The sequence below is a fragment of the Bacillus rossius genome, chromosome 1 (genome assembly GCF_032445375.1).
Source record: "Bacillus rossius redtenbacheri isolate Brsri chromosome 1, Brsri_v3, whole genome shotgun sequence".
NCBI classification, from domain to species: Eukaryota; Metazoa; Arthropoda; class Insecta; order Phasmatodea; family Bacillidae; genus Bacillus; species Bacillus rossius.
The window spans coordinates 120,552,776-120,571,728 of record NC_086330.1 but is presented as its reverse complement, the minus strand read 5'-3'; the positions used below and the strand labels follow the sequence as shown (position 1 = coordinate 120,571,728).

The 18,953-nt window shown below is 34.0% G+C and overlaps 3 protein-coding genes across 10 annotated transcripts in view; 2 read left to right on the top strand and 1 right to left on the bottom strand.

The window, feature by feature from the left end:
* The window catches only part of LOC134543321 (GPI mannosyltransferase 2), a 151,181-nt gene extending 143,161 nt beyond the window's left edge, over positions 1-8,020 (top strand). For both annotated transcript variants that reach the window (XM_063388269.1, XM_063388277.1), the window contains one exon: positions 4,203-8,020. In XM_063388269.1, coding sequence (XP_063244339.1) covers positions 4,416-6,014 — 1,599 coding nt within the window. In that variant the 5' untranslated portion in view covers positions 4,203-4,415 and the 3' untranslated portion in view covers positions 6,015-8,020. The remainder of the gene's footprint in view (positions 1-4,202) is intronic.
* The window catches only part of LOC134543307 (dual oxidase-like), a 129,572-nt gene extending 119,679 nt beyond the window's left edge, over positions 1-9,893 (bottom strand). For 2 of the 3 annotated variants that reach the window (XM_063388239.1, XM_063388256.1), the window contains exons 1-3: positions 9,786-9,893; positions 3,103-3,217; positions 833-1,030 (exon numbers count right to left, since the gene is read on the bottom strand). In XM_063388239.1, the coding sequence (XP_063244309.1) occupies positions 833-1,030; positions 3,103-3,214 (310 nt within the window). In that variant the 5' untranslated portion in view covers positions 3,215-3,217; positions 9,786-9,893. The remainder of the gene's footprint in view (positions 1-832; positions 1,031-3,102; positions 3,218-9,785) is intronic. The other variant, XM_063388248.1, reaches the window with a different exon arrangement.
* LOC134543335 (dual oxidase maturation factor 1-like) overlaps positions 8,688-18,953 on the top strand; it is a 51,390-nt gene continuing 41,124 nt past the window's right edge. For 2 of the 5 annotated variants that reach the window (XM_063388322.1, XM_063388314.1), the window contains exons 1-3: positions 9,906-10,011; positions 13,525-13,698; positions 14,120-14,177. In XM_063388322.1, coding sequence (XP_063244392.1) covers positions 13,531-13,698; positions 14,120-14,177 — 226 coding nt within the window. In that variant the 5' untranslated portion in view covers positions 9,906-10,011; positions 13,525-13,530. Of the gene's footprint in view, positions 8,989-9,905; positions 10,012-10,374; positions 10,456-13,524; positions 13,699-14,119; positions 14,178-18,953 lie in introns of those variants that run through there. The other 3 variants (XM_063388304.1, XM_063388295.1, XM_063388330.1) reach the window with 2 other exon arrangements.

Here is an 18,953-nt window from a genome sequence, read left to right as displayed (position 1 = left end):
TACAATTCAAAGATAATATATGAAAAAAAAATTTGTATCTAAACAAAGTGTTTTATTGAATTTCCAATTTTTTTGGTTGTTCACTAATGTTTATTATTTATTACAACAAATAAAATATTTATAATTATCGACAAGTAAATGACTAACTTAAACACATGATGTTTTGCTGAAAATGTATTCCTGTCGTAATTGCGGCCTTCCTTATACGTATGTGATGTGATAAGGTACCCGAAATCGCTTTTTACCTGGGCGCTTTGACCTGCAGAAACAGATTTGATGTGGAAGGACAAGGGGAGGGAGGCTTGGAATTCCAAGTCAAACATAGATAAATAAAGGTCTAACATAAATAATGACATTCAATAATACAATGAGTTACAATTTTTCAGAATATAAGGGTAATGTATAATTAATCGTCGGATGTGCTTTTGACATTACAAATTACAGAATCAATAAATGCAATTTTCTCACATACACAAGGACTCTTCAGAGTTTCTATCCAAAAACAAACCTCTTTGAAATTTTGAAAAATATATTTTTCCTCTGACAACTTCTCTTGTGATTTTCTCAAAAACACCCATGTAGTACGTCTTACTACTTGCACATTATGTTTTCCTAATGGACTGCTAAAAGTGTACAAAGTAAGAATAAAATCAGTGATCCGAACGTCATAGATTCTCCTTGTTAGATATCTTGAGCAGTTAGAACATTTCCTGGTTTCTTTTGAAGCTCTGCACACCAGATAGGCGGGGCCCTTAACACGCAGGTCCAGCTAAAAGAGTTGTGAGGTGCATGCACTTCTAGGAGTGTGATTGATGGCACTGAAGTGACTCGCCTACAGCTCCCAGTTCCGGGTGGGCCAGGTTGTTGTAGAATCCATCGTAGCCTTCGTATTCAGTCGGGCGTATGTGATTGGGCAAGGCTTTGGTGCAGGATTCCTCTGGCTTCACACAGCCGACTAACAGCCAGTTCAGAAGCTGAGTTTTTTCAGAAGGTAGGAAGTTCCAAGCCCAGTCAGCTGCTTGTGGCTTGGCTGCAACAGATAACTAAATAACTAACGTTCGTGAAGCTCTTTACACATTTAATTGCTCATTTTAAAAAGGTTGTTTCATGAAATATGTTCAATTATTCCATTGATAAGACTTGAGCATATATATATATTGTTACAGCATTTACTTTTTCCCTACAATAAATATGTTAAGTTATACTAATGCTTAAAAATTTTTAACCATCAAATAAATTAATTTTGGGGTGAAGCACTTTTTAAAATGAGTTATTCAATTGACTGCATAATTATTAGGCTTGTGCAGAATATCAACCAAGTGGATCAATCAAAGCTCTTTTTAATATTTGATTTGACTTCGCTTGGTAATTTGTTATTAGTTTTATTTGAAGCTTCGGTTGTGATGCAAAGCTTTGTGTCTGATGTGAAGCATCACATTTGTTGCAAAGCTTTAAAACATTGGAAGCCTAAATTTGCTCATGAAAATATTGAGTTTATTTTTTCTCTATATATGTTATGTATGTTTTTCTTTGATAAAATTGGTTACTTATAAAAATCAAAAGTAGACATTTTGTTTGCTTTAATAAATGCCCAATGTTAATATTATGCATGGTTATTTTATAGTTAGGGTCAAGATGATACGGTGAGTTACGATAAAACCTATATAACACTGCACAGCACGTCAATGCACCACGACTCTGAAGAGCACATCAGTTAACCATGTAACACTGAAATGCAAGTTTATACACCATAAAGCACTGAAGTGCAACAAAAATAATGAAAATAATCAAATATTTAATCTAAACTCAACTCAGATTACAAAATTTTAATCTTTTAGTATATTAAAATCAAAGAATGTAAATTATTTAAAATGGAGTTGGTACCAAAATGTATCTACGTAATAGAATGAAAATTTTGTTTATTGCAATTGTTATTAAAAGCTAATTTTTACCGATTGTTACATGTACCAATTGGTAAATTTTTCTAACGCACATTTACTTGCTGATTTATTTATATTGTTCCCAGTAGTTTGAAATGCTTATTACAAATTATTATATTGTAAAAGGGCATCATAGAGTTCATAAAAATAAAAACGACAAAAACTGAAATCTCATGTTTTAAAAACGTAATTGGCATAGAAATAAAACCATTAAATCTTGTCTCTATTTATGATATTTGTTGATTTATATTATTCATAAGGCCCAATTGGTCAGGCACTTAATCCATTCAAACATTACAAATGTTAACAATTTTTTTTACATCAATCCTGTATTTTTTAAGATAAGTGTTACACAGCTTCACCTAGAACAATATTCGCAATTTGATTAGACTTTCCGAATATTTTAGAAAGTTCAATTTCATATTTGCTTTGCTTTAAAAAAATTGTATTCTCACAGGCCTAATATTTATTTACATTTTTCCATTTAAATAAAACCAAGTAATGGTTGTATGTAGTTTGGTTTGTTAGTCTCATGGCTGAGCATGTATGGGCAAGAGATAACATGACGTGGTGTTAATAGTAGGCTTGGACAAACTTGTACTCTTCGCTCATTGGTCATAAACTGTGAGCTACACTGTGGTTTAACTAGCTAGGTGAATTGCATGAAGAAACTAATCATTTAAAAATTTGTGTACCATAAGCTAAGTAAAATCATTGATTCTTGCGTGAAGTTAAGAACATCGTAATTAAGTAGTCATAGAAAAATTTCTCTTTAAGCAATCTGACAAATGGTACAAACTGAACAAATATATTTTCACTAGTTTTGTTGATTTTTCATTACTTTTATTTTTTGTAGAAATTTATTTAAAGAAGTCATAAAATAGTATAGTATATGAATAACATTTAGGGATATGGGATGAGGGGAGGGATTTTGAACCATATTTACAGTTATTTTACCTTGAGAGCTATTCATTTTCATCATTTAATCAGCTCTGGCAAAAGAAAAAGTTTGAGTTCAAGTCAATCTTTTGAGGAATTGCTACCCTCAAAAGTCATTTAGCACAAACAAACTGAAACTTGAATTTTTTAATTTTCTCTGAAGGTTCCCAGATGAAATACACTGCACAAAGTACACAAAATAATAACAGGTGCCACTACTTACTCTCATAGCCTAGCCGTTTTGTAGGGACTGTTGGTGGTGGGTGAGTCTGGGAGTAGTTTTGTGACATCACACGAGTGTGCACAATGATCAGCAGGTAGAAGTGACGAAACATCTTCTGGAATAACACAACCAGTGTCACTGCATACTTTCATAGTGAAATCAAATATATTTAAGACTTAGGTAAGTTATTTAACAAATAAAACAATTGGCTGATTGTCAGCTTTGTATTTTTCCGTAAAATCATAACTAGTATGTTAATTAATTTTATGAAGCAATTATCCTCTTTTTGTTCCATGCCATTGAAGTGACAATTCATTGTAAAATTTGAGCTAGCAAATTAGTGACGAGGTGATGAAATATTTGAAACTTCATCTAGTTTATTATATCTTTCACATGATATTTTGTTTTTTGTATCAATAAGCAGTGAGATGAATATTTGGTGGGCTGCCATTATGTAAGACATCCAAGCATTCCCTTGTAAGTCTGCTCGGGAGTGTTGAAGCATGATGAAGCTGCTTCATGCTGCATGCAAGCATTGAAAGTACCTAGTTAAAGGTTAGGGAAAAAGCAAAGAGGAAGTGAAAAACAAATAGCATTTAAGACTTTGTGAGCGTGATGAGAGGTTATAAATTGTTGATCTAGTTGATGGTTAGGCAAAACATTTAAAGGCCTTAAAACCAGCATTCTATAATTCAGTACATTCTGTAATCTGACAATGGTTTAGTAGTAATTAATTTACATCTTTTAAAATTGTCTTTGTATCAGGTAGCTCAGTTTTTGTATTTCTTTGTTTTGTTTCTTTTTGTGATTATTATGTATTAGCATTTAGCACTGTTTATTATGGCCATATGTGTATTTGTATGTGCTCTCTGTATGACAGTGGTAGTTTTTTCGGGTTTTTGCATACAACCCATCTTAGACATTTTAGTACTACATTATTGTATTTGTGTATATTCTGGCATTTCTTGGACACCTATATCTGTTTGGGTAGCATTCAAATATCAAAGCAATAAAAATGTGTATTATTTATCTGTAGGTGAAGCAGTATGTGAATACATACAGCATAGGTGCTAATACTGTATCTGGTGCTTGTTTTGCAGCGAGCGAGCTGTGCAAGAAGGGAAGCTGGCAGATAAAGCAGCAGGAAGTGCCGTGTGGCAACACTCGTTGCAGCTGTGGCCTGAGACAGGAAGTGGTTTCCAGTGGAAGGCTGCAGACATGCTACACTCTCGTATCTCCCAGCTAGACTGGTGTTAGTGGAACGTACAAGCGAAGATTATATCATCAAGCCTTGGTGTAATGCTACGGACACTATGTACAGCTTATCAGAAAAAGTGTGGTGGTTTTCACTGCTCTCTCGTTTGTTTGTTCTGACTCTCTCAGCATTAGCAAATGTGCTTTTACCCAACCATGAACCTGGGGTGTTTCTCAGCCCAAAGGACCCCCTGGACACTAGAAAATCAGTAGCTGATGACGTTGTAGAGGTTTTGTTTGGTGGCTTGTTGCGTTGGGATGCCCAGTATTTCCTCCATATCGCAAAGTATGGCTACACGTACGAAAACTGCTTGGCTTTTTTCCCCCTGTACCCACTGCTGGTGCGGTATTTTGCTTTGCTCCTACACCACGCACTGTATTCTGTCCTCTCTTACCATTCCGTTGTTACGATTAGTGCGGTCATCATCAACTTGGTTGCTTTCGTGCAGTCTGCCGTTGTGCTGTTCAGACTGGGCTTGTGTGTGTTGAAAGATGAAGCCTATTCTTATAAGGCAGCCATTTTGTACTGCGTGAACCCTGCCAGCATTTTCTTCTCAGCTCCTTATTCGGAGAGCTTATTCGCTTTGTTAACATTTTATGGCATGCTGAAGTGTGTGAAAACAAAAGGTGGCGAAGAATTGTCTCTTCAGTGCGGGCTTCTGTTTGGTCTTTCGGCTGTCTGCAGATCAAATGGACTCCTAAACGTTGGCTTCATAGTATATGAAAAACTAGTCATATTTATTCAGTTTATCAGCTTGAAGTTTGTTCATAATTATATTATAATCAAAAACAGTTCAATCTTAATGCTACCACTTTTAATGTTTCCATTTATTGTTTCACTTATTTCTTTTATCCTTACAACACTTTTGTCTCTCATTCCATTTATAGGCTTTCAGATGTATGGCTATGATAAGTTTTGCTCTGTGCACAGACACAATCTCCCACAGTTCATCACTGCTTATGCTAAAGCAAACAGATTTAAATTACCAGGTGTGAAACGTAGAAACTCACTTCGTCATTGGTGTGCTTCATCTATTCCTCTGGCATATTCATATGTGCAACAACATTATTGGGATGTAGGTTTTCTGAGGTACTATCATTGGAAGCAGATACCTAATTTTCTTCTAGCATTTCCCATGGCAGTTATAATTCTTTATTATTCTGTAAAATATTTGAACGAGAATCGGCAGCATTTTTTGTGTTCTTTGATGAGTGTTACGAGGCACAAAAAGGATGAGGAGAAGGAGAAAGTTAGTACGAAATCAAAATTTTGTGCAGCAATGTTTGTGTTTATTGTTCATGCATTATTTGTGACATGTTTTTGCATTTTGTGCATCCATGTTCAAGTGACCACCCGCCTGGTGGCATCGGCCAGTCCCATATTGTACTGGTTCACTTCGAGCGTGTTTCCGAGCTGTGGCGGAAGTGCCCCTTCTGACAGGCTAGCAGCTCATTTGAGTTGCAACACCAAGAGCAGGTCGTCAAAGCAGTTCAGGCCGGAGGTGGTGGAAACAACAGCCAACTTGAACAGTTGGTGGAAAGTTTTTATTTTGTCACGTAGCTCCTTGCCCATCATGGCACGTGTTGTGAGAGTGTATTTCTTTTTTTATTTGGTAACAGGAACTGTTTTGTTTTCAAATTTCTATCCATGGACATGATCGCTGTCAATGGCATCGTGAGTTTGGAAAGCATTATATGACATGGGTTTCACATTGCACAGCCATGCACATTTAGGCTGCAAGATAAAAAACAGTTGTTTGTATAACATATAGAATAAATTTAAATAATATTTAGATATATATATATATATATATATTACATGTAAAACAGAAGGAAAAAATCTGTGTTTATTTAAAATTCTTACTTTTATGTTGTAACTGTTTCTTTAATCAAGAATCTAAGAGATATTCACTTGTGTTTATCACTATGAAATTGTAACTTTAGTGTTGGTTGATTGAATTTCAAGAACCACAATGATGGTGAAAATATAAGTAATAAAATTAGTAAAAAAAAATATTTTGTGTTTTATGTAAAGATTATGATTTTAATATATTTCATTTTTATGTGTATGGTTTGTTTATTTTAATTTTGTTCTGCTAAAATAATATAAATTAAAAAAAAAGTAATTTTTAAAAACAAATGGTAGTAACCAAACAGTGGTTAGTCAAATAGGAATTGAAAGCAGTAAGGTGTGCATTACTTTTAACCTCATTATTTGATATTTACATGGCACTCTCTTTAACTTTTTAAGTGACTTCACTTGTATAAAATATAACAAAAAATTTATTGCATTTCTTTTGCTTAGTAATTGGTACAGCCACATTTTTTTACAACTTTTTCAATGTACAACTAAGGATAAAAAACTGTATTGCAAGATTGAAACTTTTCAGGTTCATATTCAATGCTACTGGCAAATTCATGATTTAGTTGAAATTTCTTCCATAGAGTTATTTATTTATTTTTTAAAAATTTTGTTTGGAGTTTTAAACACTTAACATTTTCACGATTTTTTTACTTTTATGTAAAGGAAAAAAAATTTCTCTGAAGGAACTTCCAGCCTTTTTATGTCACAGGGTGATCCAGGAATAGTCATGTGGTTTTAAATATCCATGTAAATCATTTACTAGCCTGGGAAATACATGTTAATACAGGCAATGTAAATGAAATGGTTAGAAAAGGCTTGTCCTCTGTTACTTACTTACTGTGCCATGCACATTGTGATTGGGTACAGTCATTAAGTTGTGTTGCTGTTGTTTCAAATATTTTGGAGCAAAGCATATAAAGATGAATTCAGTCTGTGATAAAGCCTCAGAGTGTGGCATAAGAAATATCACTTTGTACATACTTGCCGGGCTTTTTGTTACTGTGTAAATTTTTTGTTATGTCAATAAAGAATAATTTAATGTCAGTATGTGCAACGCTAAGTAATTATGCCAGTGCCAGGAAAAGGAGATTATAAGTTTTGTGAGGAATCAGAGAATTCTGTTTGTGGGTTTTAGAATTTAAACATTGGTCCCCTTTCATCATCTACTTCTAGTTTGAGAGTAGAAAGTGTACATCTTTGTATAGCTAAATGGAAAAAAAAAGTTTCTCTAATTTTTTACCTGTTGAAAGAAAACTTGGTGCACACAGTGTGTGAGTGAGATGTTAGCTTCAGTGAAAGAGACAGAGCATCAACAATCATCTATCATCTAGCTGAGGAAAATTTAAAGTCTTGAAATACAGGCTTGAATTTGGGAACAGTTAACAATCAAATTATCAAAAACTTTCTACTGATAGAGGGAAAACCTGTTCAAAAACATACAATGATATCTTCACGAATTCATTTTGCACCTGGCTGGATGATAGTTATGTGCCAGATTTTATTCTTCATTTTCTGAATTCTTATGAGATGTCTCTCTTGTTCTTTTGAACAAGTTTATAATTTGGTCACTCTTTTGCTAATTTTTTATGATGGCATAGGTTTATAGAAGCTTTGTCTAAAGAACTGTCTGCAGTACAGTTTTCAAAGTAATGTAAAGTTATAATAAGTACCTATTTAAAGCAAACATGTGATCAAATGAAGCAGAGAGAGGAAATTGAAATTATTTTAGCTACATACAATGTGTAATAAAGAAAAAAATCAGGATGTTATAATGACAAAATGTGTTATGTAAATTGTCTTTAAACAAAAAAATGTTTTTAATTCAAAATTTGACTTTTCTGTTTTAACTATCACTTTGAGTAAGAATCTAGAAATATTCACTTCTGTTTTTCTGTATGATAAAGTAACTTAACCTTTTGTTGATTGAGTTACAAGCACTGTGATGACAGTGACGATGTTAGTAATATAATTAGTGAAAATGTCTGACTGACGTGTAATATATTGTTACGATTTACCGCAGGTTCATAAAGGATAGCCCATTTAATAGATTTTATTTCACACACAGTTTTATTGATGGCCACTACTTATGTCACTTACAAAAATCTTCTAAAATGGCAAATAATTAATTACACTTAAAGAAAGGTCTATTCCCCAGTCACTTGTTCCACACACCTCGCTGGGCCTCACCTCTGGCGCAACTCTCGCTGCAGCACCCCTCGTGGGTCTCCACCGCCGACGCACTTCCCCTTCGCCGAGGATCTGCTCCACTCCTCGCTCGCATCTTCGCTCGGGACTCTATCGCCCGGAAACTCCGCCGTGGGAAAACTCCTGACTCCACTGAACTCACTCACTCCCTCCCTTCGTCCAAGGACTTCACCACTCTGCCGCACCCGCGGCACTGTCGCCCGAAAACTCCGCCGCGGGAGAACTCCCGACTGAACACTCCGAACTGACTCCCTGCCCTGACGTCCTCGGACATATATATAGGCCCCGGCACAATTCCAGAACTCACGAGAACGGCTGGGACCAGTCGCGTCATCGCGAGCTGTCCCGACGGCAGAAATCTCTCGAAAACACGTGTCATCAGTTCGCGTAACTCCCATCTGTCTGGTGTCAGTTACGTGTCAAAGGCAGGGCGCCGTGTGGGGAGTGATTGGAAGGAGGGGGAAAGCGACAATCCTTGTTATCTTCCAGGCGCGCGCGGCGCATATCATGTTGCGGCAGTCGCCAGCCAGCTCTGCACCTGCACGTGTCCCGGGGAATGTCACGTTCGTAACATTATTATAATATATATTATAATACTAGCTTTTACCTGCGGCTTCGCTTGCATTATGTCCTTAAATATCAAAGATCATTTCAAATAAAATAAAATATGGTAATTGTTTTTATTTTATTTCGTGACTGGAATCATCAGTATTAAAAAATTCTAACATCCGATTTAACTTAAAAAACTGAAAACATGATTTATTGAAATATGTTTCACTATTACAAAAAAAAAATTTAATCCTAACATTTTAAAAAGTTCATAAAAGTTGAGTAATTAGATCCACATCATTTTCACTAAATTAAAAAATTATCTTTAAAGTAAAATATAACCTTCAGCATCAATGTCCAAACAACAATCACCGAAGAAAATAGACACCTAACCTCAAAAATTTAAAAAGTTTAAGTACTGCTTGGCGGTGACAAAAATAAAATTGAATAGTAAATTTACCGCCGGTATTATATTATTAAATTTGCGAATTATTTAATTTACTTATTGAAACACCAAATGGCGTTAAATGTCATTCAAATTACTCAAACTCGCAGTCAGACGATCATACATACTAACATCAATTTTTTTTGGAAAAAAATAGTTTTTTTTTGTTTTTTAATAATAAGTATCCTATGTTACTTCTAATACCTTCAAGAAAATGTGTACAAAGTTTCATGATGATCGGTTAAGTAGTTTTCGCGTGAAAGCGTAACAAACAAACTTACATTCACATTTATAATATTAGTAGGGATATAATAATATATTTTATTTAAAACATGCAAGAAAAGCAATGAAGAGTAGGTAACTTACCTCAAGCGCAGAATGCTCAAATGGTGACGATAGCAGCTACATGGATGTCTTGACTGTGCTCGATCACACTTGGCTAGTGACGCTGGTCTGATGCTTCGGTGGTTCATCACTTCCCTAACTTCCTGTGGGAAGCACTATTATCTCACCAGAGAGGAAAGAGATAGTCGGTATCACGTCTTGCATTTACCTCATCTTTCATTCCACTTTTAGCTGTCTCTGCTGGCACGTAAGTCATTTATCAGCACGTTAAGACTCTGTGTTTTGAATTTTACTATAACTTAGTGCTAATCTGTTAATGTTGCTATTTTTCTAATAACTGTCCAGTTAGGAAAAATTTCATTCTAGTTGAGACTTTTTCTGCTAATTATGAAAGGTTTTTAGAGCAGTTTGAATTTTTAAATATGTACTTTAAGTAATGGTCAAGTAACTCCAGATTAGAAACAGTAGTAAACTATTCACTAGCTTCTTCAAGTTCTCAATTTTTTTTTTTATAGATCTTTGTGTTGTTCTTAACAATATACAGTATAAAGTTCAGTATACAATGTTATTAGTTTAAAATAAATGCATGTTTATGCAGGTATCTAGTTTCATTGAGAGTTCAATAATGTTTATTTACTTACAAGTAAAATTTATTTCTAAATTTTCTGCATCTCTTGAGCACATACTTAAAGTAAGTAAAAAATAAATTAATGAATGAAGTTCCTAGTTTTATTTAGTAGAGTTATAGAGATGGCCTTATAAATAAATGGCATGCATTAATTAATCAATTTACCTTATGAATTTTGATATTAAATATTTAGTAGAAGGAGATGATACTTATGTTAGATTTATTAAGTGAACATAAAATTTTGTTTTGTGACTTCTAATCATAAATAATTCTGAGATTCAATCTACAGTTTTATAGTTTTAATATGCATGAGTTGATCCCAATTAAATATATTCCACTCAAATTTTTTTGGGCTTAGTTAAGAGCTAGTTTACACATTTTACTCTATTGCTCCAAGTGGAACTGTCAAAAAATTCTTTAAAAAAATTCTAGAAATCAAGTTAGTCATAAATAAAAGTATGGACTAAATTTGAAAAACATGATGGTGAGACAAATCTTGATAAAACAGTACTAAATTTAGTTGATGGGACCAATTAAAAAAATTAGTTCTCAAATGTATAAATATGTGTGTGTGTGTGTGTGTATATATATATATATATATATCTTGTGTGCGTGTGTATGTCACTGAACTCCTCCTAGACGGCTGGACCGATTTTGATGAAATTTTTTGTGTGAGTTCACGGGGTTTTCGAGGATGGTTTAGATTCACAATTTGGTCCACTGGAAAATGTTTATTTAATTAATTTTTTATTTATAAATTGTTGTTGAACTTTGGATGGTTTAGGTTCACAGTATATATGAGTGTGTGTGTGTTGTGTATTTATTTATGTGTTGTTAGTCTTTGGATGGATTCTATGGATTGTTGTTATTACATTAAAATTAAAATAGAATTGCTTATTGAGAATATATTATTATTTATTGAAATAACATTTTAAAGTGTAATTAAAAATATACATTGTGCAAATTTGTGAGGTGCAGTATTTAAGTGAGTAATTTACATGATTTTTTCGTAATTTTAATGATGCATACACGTACATTCAATACCATTCAACTTAACCTCCAAATTTAAATTGTCAGTTCTCATTTTATTCTACATATTAAAATGTAATAAAAAATATACATTGTGCAAAATATGTAAGGTGCAGTATCAAAGTGAGTATTTAACACGATTTTTCATTACTTTTAATTATGTATAGACGTGCATTCAATAACAATCAACTTAACCTACAATTTTAAATTGTTAGTTCTCATTTTATTCTATGCAACTTAAGATGTATTGATGTCTCTTTGAAAATAAAAATATAAGTTTGTAAAATAAATTATACCATTTATATAATTTAAATTACTTATAGTAATTATAGTTTAAAGTATATTTAAAACTGAAGTTTTGTATTTTTTAAAATTTTTTTGGATTTTTGGATTTTAGGATTTACAACGTTTGAACAGGACACCGTCTGTCGGGTCCACTTTACAGTGTGTGTTCAGGTGGATTTAAAAATTGTTTAGATTCACAATTCAAGCCGATAAATAATATTTGTAATTAATTAATTAATTTAATTAATGTTGTTGTTGAACGTTCAATGTTTTACATAAGATCCGGTCGGAAGCGCTGTGGTCGCGTTATCGAATATTCAAAAATATTTTATTTTTATTTCAGTTCGACCCGGCAGATGGTGCTGCAATTATATTCAGGGAAATTTCCTGTAAATTTTCAAATTTAAAACGTTTGAACAAAACAACGTCTGTTGGGTCCACTAGTATATATATAAATAAAATTATTATGACATTACTTCATCTATTAAGTCCAAATAACTTTTTTGTAATAAAATTGTATTCAAGCCTGTAATCTGGTATAATAAAAGTATAGTTATGTAAATATTGCACAACACACAGCTAAATCATGTTTAAAGTCTACTTTATGCATCAATCTCATTTGTTTTTTCCCTCATGACAAATTAAAAAACCTGAAATAACAGAAACAATGCTTGATCATCAGTGTACAGAGTACAGTGATTTTTTTTTGTTTTTATTAAATTGACTAGTTTTTAAAACCACTCATTCTACGTAGGTATTGCATGTGAGTGAAGTTAGTGATTTACAAGTTTAAAAATCTAAATTTATGTTTCAGTAATTTTTGAAGCTTTGTTGTGTAAATTATTATACACTTGCTTTCTTTTGTATTTTCTTGCAATTTTACTAATATAAAAATATTGAAGTTTATTTTTTTATACATAAACTTTGAGATCAGTGTTATGATTCATGTCACTTACTAACTACAGTTTGTTTTTTACATTGGAGTCCCGCTAATCCAAACTAATTGGTGCCTAGAACTGTTAAGATTACCACATTTTCAGATTATCAAATAATTGCAGTAATGCAACAGCATGTAGTAAAACACATCTCTATAAGTGTTTAGTTATTATAGAACAAAGTAAAAAAATTAAAAAAAAAACAGAATTCTTTAATTTTTTTAAAACTTTTTCCGCCTAAACTTGTTTTGTTTAGCCAGATTTTTTAATTAGTGGGTTTGGATTAGCAGGACTCCACTGTATTTTTGATACATATATTTATCAATATTTTATTAAGGTACTTTTTGTGTAGTTAGTAATAAAAATCTAGCTTCAGTAAATTTGTGTATACTCAATGTAGCTTAAGTTTTTATTTTCACCTGGCTGGTAATTGTATTTGAAGATTTGATGACTGCTTTAGCCAGAGACTAATTTGTGTGTGTGTGTGTGTGTTGTGGGGGGGGGGGGGGGGAGGAACATCTCCTGGGTGCTGGTTTAGAGGGAGCGCAGGCTGGGTCGACAAATTTTGTTTAGATCAAAAAAATGGGTGAAATAAAAGGTGAATAAGAACTATACAAAATCTACTAATGTTTGATTTTACTCATTATCAATAATTAATTAGGGTTTGATAAAATTTAACTTAAAATTTTACAGTTATTGTAAACAGACGTAAAAAATTTATGAATGGTACATTTGTTACTGTTAGGAAGGAGGAGGGGGGTTAAACACAATTTCTTCTCTTCGGCGTAGGAAAGCCTAGTTCCGTCCCTGGATCTAGCAAAACTAAGAACACTGGTGTTGCAGGAAATGTGTGTGTGATGTGACATTTTGTGACGACTTGCAGGCCAACATGGTTTGTCTGTTTGACTACGCTCGGCCCAAGGGTTTCCCGACAACGTACCCAGAGCTGAAAACGGCCGTGACCGTTGACGTTCTCGAAGCTGGTTTCATTCTGGCTTTTGTCATCTTGGCCACTTGTTTGTATTTGATCATGCCAGGAATTAAAGGAGGGAGTTATGTAAGTACACTGTGCAGTTCAGTAACTTTTTTAATGACTGCAGAAAACAAAACAAAAAATTTTTTTACTGCTGAATTTCCCTAATTTTTATTCCTAGAGTGGATAACATCATTTGTGTAGCAATTCTGTAATCATAATTAATTAAAAAGGAAAATTATATTTTAGATGTTATTTAAAATATGCAATTAATAACAATGTAATTTACTATCCTATCTTTTTCTTTCAACAAATTGTTTTTATTTGCAGCATAAAAAGTGTGCTCTGATATTTATTTGTGTTTACTTACTTATCCCTAACAGCATAGTGCATGTGGCTTATCCTAACATATATAAATTAGCAATCTAAGTAAATAATTTTTATATTAGGAAAATTATATTACATCTTTACATTTCAATTTAAAATTGGTTTTGTCTTCTTTTAGCGCTGGAATGTGTTTATTCGAATCACCTTGAAGATCATAGTTGGTGCTGTCCTAATGGGTGAGTAACCATGTATGTATGTATGTATGTATATATATATATATATATATATATATATATGTGTGTGTGTGTGTATATGTATTAACACACACACACAAAATTTGTTTGGCAGGATTTTCATGGAAGACGTGATAAAAAAAATTTTTAGTTTTCATTACCTTTGATTATTTTTGTCATGAAGGAATTATTGTTGCTGTTGTTGTTGTTGTTGTTGTTGTTGGAGTGAGGCGCTTGTTGAAGAAGGATGTGCATGCACCTGCTCCTGGCTGCCACTCGATTGTATTAGTCTTAATTCGTTTTTGTGCAGTTTTTTCAACTATATCGTGAAGGGGTAATTCATGCCTCCCCCCCCTCCCCCCCCCCCCCCGCAGTGTTGACTTCTGCTTGGTGTACATGCAGACAAGCATTTCTCAAATGTGCAGGCTGTGGCATGCGTCTCCATGTGCAGTGTGTGATCCAGCTTGGTGTAAAAACAGGTGAGTCCTGTACGTGTGAAACTTGTAGCCAACAAAGGGACATGTTCAATCTTTCTTCTCCAAAATGAGATAAAAAAAATCCTTGTAGAAATCCAACTCGAAGACCTCTCAAGATAATACATCTTGGCAAGATGCTTTAACTATCATGGAGCCGACATAGCAGTCACCTAACAGAGCGTTGAGTCCTCCTTTAATGTATTGAGTAAAAAAAATTGACTTTTTGATTAACCAAGTCAAAGACCTTAAAGAGGAAAACACACTTGCGGGCAATGTTTGAAAGTATGTTATCTGCTGTGTGCGAGGCACAGAACTGTAACCATTGTTCTCAAATTGGGTACTCAAATACTTTGAAGGAAAAAACACATAGGGAACGAGAAGCCAACGGATAAAAAAAAATAAAGTAGATCTAGTAAAAATAACTGAATCAAGCAAGGGGCAAATGCTGGAATTAGAGCACCAAATGGAAGCGCCGCCAGGCAGCCTTCTTCTGCAGACGAAGTACCCATTCAGTATATTGCATCAGTCAGCTGCTCTCAATGTATAAAACATTGAAATAAATAATTTCATTATGTTTTATGATCATTTTCAGTACTTGGCTAGGTTTTCTGTTTCAATGTAAATAACGGCTGTTTATATGTTTCACTTATGTGTTATTTGCTTTTATTTCTCGTTAGTTCATGTTAGTACGTTTGTCTGTTGATTTACTTAATTTAATCTTTTAAAGCCTCTAAAATATATTACTAATTATTTGGCTGGTTCGTTGAAAGTTTTCTGGTGTAGTCATATATTTTTCTTTATTTATTTTGCTATTATCCTGTGTCTGAAAGTATGATGATGCATGTGATGGAAAATTATATCAGTGTTAGAGTGAGAAAGAAAGAGGCAAATGATGCCTCAAAATGCAAGAGAGAGACAGAAACGGTAGTTCCCCGCTGAGTATGTGATATCAAGGACAAATGTATCATCAGAATTAGAAAGAGATAGAGAAGGAAAAGACCCTAGTTTTATATATCTGTGTGAGTGTGTATGTGTGTTATTTGGTGTGTGTGCGTGTGTTATTGTGTATGTGTACGCATGGTATTGTGTATGTGTGTGTGTTATTGTGTGTGTGTGTTCAGAGTATTTTTTTATTTTTTTATTTATTGTAACTTGTGATTTGATTGGCTGATTTCTGAAAGTTGGTATGTGGTTGGTTGGGAACATGTGACCACCTTCCCCCTTCGTGGATGAAGGTAGTCAAGTCAGTCAGTGGTTGTTGTGTAGTTGTGGAACCAAAAGGTCATGATTGGGCAATGGCTCAAAAATAATATAATTATGTGGCTGCAATCTGGGCGGCGCCAATTTATAAACATTTTTGGACTTTTTATTCAGAATTCATTGACTACAGTCGTCAGTATTAAGCTGCAACGAGATGTTTAGTTTCTTTTTCAATTATCTATGAAGTGTTTTTTTTTCATTAATGTTTTAAAACATATTTTTTTCCACATAAATATGTCCCTCCCACTAGTAACTGTGCAAAAACATCATGGCAGACACAGTGTTAAATGTGAAAACTGCCGAATAAATCAGCAGTCCAATAACTGCCTTCAATTTCAGCATATCAAAATCACATGTATCTGTCACATATGCGTTGTGTTTTGTGGCTCTTTGTTTACCAAGTTTGATTTTTGTGCATTTCAAAATTATTTATTGCAGTTCAATATTCTCTATCAAATTCCATGCAATTTCAGGATCTGCTTTAACACCAACCTATTCAAAAGCTCACAATTAAAAAAAACCAGTTTTGCTTCTGTGTTCAAGTATTAGAAGTATATGGGTTTTCTGACCGTTTTGTACGTATGTATTTTTATCATAGTTTATTTAGAACTGACAAGGGGAAGCTACGACGTTCGGAACACGAATTTTATTCAAATTTTGTATACTTTTAGTAGTCTATTAGGACAACATAATGTGCAAGTGTTAAGGCATACTACTTAGGCGTTTTCGAGAAAATCGCAAGAGAAGTTTTACACGTCGAACATGTACTGGTGCATTGTGATCATGAGCATGAGATGACGGTGGTCGAGTGGTTAGTGTTAAAGCTCCATAATCACTGGATCTCGTGGGTAATATAATGAAAAACTATGTGTATTTACATTAACTATAACTGAATTTCCAAATTTTTGTTTCTGTTCACTAATGTTTATAATTACAACAAATAAAATATTTATAATTATCGACAAGTAAACAACTAACTTAAACACGTGATGTTTTGCTGAAAATGTATGCCTGTCGTAATTGCGGCCTTCCTTATATGTATGTGATGTGGTAAGGTACCCGAAATTGCTTTGTACCTGGATGCTTTGACCTGCAGAAACAGATTTGATGTGGAAGGACAAGGGGAGGGAGGCTTGGAATTCCAAGTCAAACATAGATAAATAAAGGTCTAACATAAATAACAATATTCAGTAATACAATGAGTTACAATTTTTCAGAATATAAGGGTAATATACTCGTCGGATGTGCTTTTGGAATTACAAGTTCCAGGATGATATTTGGCATATATGCACGGAAGAAATAAATTAAAACTGCATCTGCTACATTGAATAAATGAAATTTTCCCACATACACAAGAAATCTTCAGAGTTTCTATCGAAAAACAAACCTCGCTGACATTTTGAAAAATATCTCTTTCCTCCGGCAATTTAGATGCAAACCATGCGTAATGCAACATTTTCGTAAATATCAGTGATGATATTTGGTGATGTACGATGGAATGTATTTTAATAACATCTTCACGAGAAGCATTTTCTTGTTCATTTTCAATCAAATATTAACAATTTTGAATTGATAAAGTTTTTAACTTGCCTGTATAAATAAATGTCACATGGTTGACAAATCAGAGTACATTTTGGGGGTATGACTTTAACCGTGCATGTCCCAAGACTTACTACTTGCACATTATGTTGTCTTAATGGACTACTAAAACTGTACAAATTTCAATAAAATCTGTGATCCAAACGTTGTAGCTTCCCCTTGTGAGTGCTTGATTTCATCATTTGATGTGGAGTGTTAATTAACTATCACTCGTCTTTCGAATGTTGACTGAAAATGGCAACATTGGAATCACTACACTATCCTTTGTTATCTGTAAGAATCCACCGACTCATAATGGCTTCCAAATCAGGATAAAACACACAAATTATTCTCTGCAGGCCATTGTCACAATTCATGACGTTTACCCTGATGAATAGTCTCGAAGACTGCTTCAAAACTTTAACAGAGTATAACACAGCTCATCAGGTAGTTGAGATGTAACTAATGTAAATTGTGAGTATAAATGATAAGGAGGAAAGGTAGACAGGCTATACGACGGGTAAGAGCTATACGTCATGCAAGTCAGATAAACATATGCTATAATGTATTATAGTTCCAGGGATTAAGGGTTAAATATATATTTTTTTAATTTCTGGAATGGCTTTAGAAACCAGTTTTTATGTTTCTAATACCGTATATACTCGTGTATAGCGCGCCCTTTTTCCCCCTCAAGTAAAGGAAAAAAATAAGGATGCGCGCTATACACGGAAAAAAAAATTTGGGGGGGGGGGGGAGAGGCGGGGAGGAGTGGAAGTCGTTAACTGCCGGGTGACGGGTGACGTTTCTGGCCAGCCCCCACACATACGCACAAGCAACAAGGCCTCTGTTTCACACTCACACACATACACACACACACACACGTGCGCGTGCAAGCTCGCACATCATTGTCTCTTGTTTATTTTTAGACCTCCCCCTTTACAGAAAGCCAGCTCAGAAGCTAGTAAAAAAAGAGAGAGAGAGAGAATGTTGTCACCAGTTCTCCCCCCCCCCCCCCTGTCCACTTTCTTCGCTTCCTCCATTCCTCGTCCCAGCAGCGACCGGTGAGTCATCTAGTTCTCCGCGCCAACTTAGCAACGTAGCGCGGCACGCCTCCCTCCCTCCCTCCCACGTACCAGTTGTGACAATACAGCGCTTCATTATCTTCCGTCTACACAGCAGAGTTTAAGTATTTTCCTGACGCATCACCACACATCAATTTAAATTATTAGGTACCACAAAATGTTAGTAAAATTTATTTATGGGAAAAAAAAATTTCAATTTTTTTTTTCTTTGGAATTTGTTGCAAAAATCGTGGTGCGCGCTATACACGAGTAAATACGGTATATTTTTTATAGATGTAACTCCATTACTTTCATAATTAGTTAGAAACTTACTTTTTATAGTTGAACAAAAAATTTAATTCAACTACAATTTTCTAATATGTGCTTTAACAACACAGAAGTAA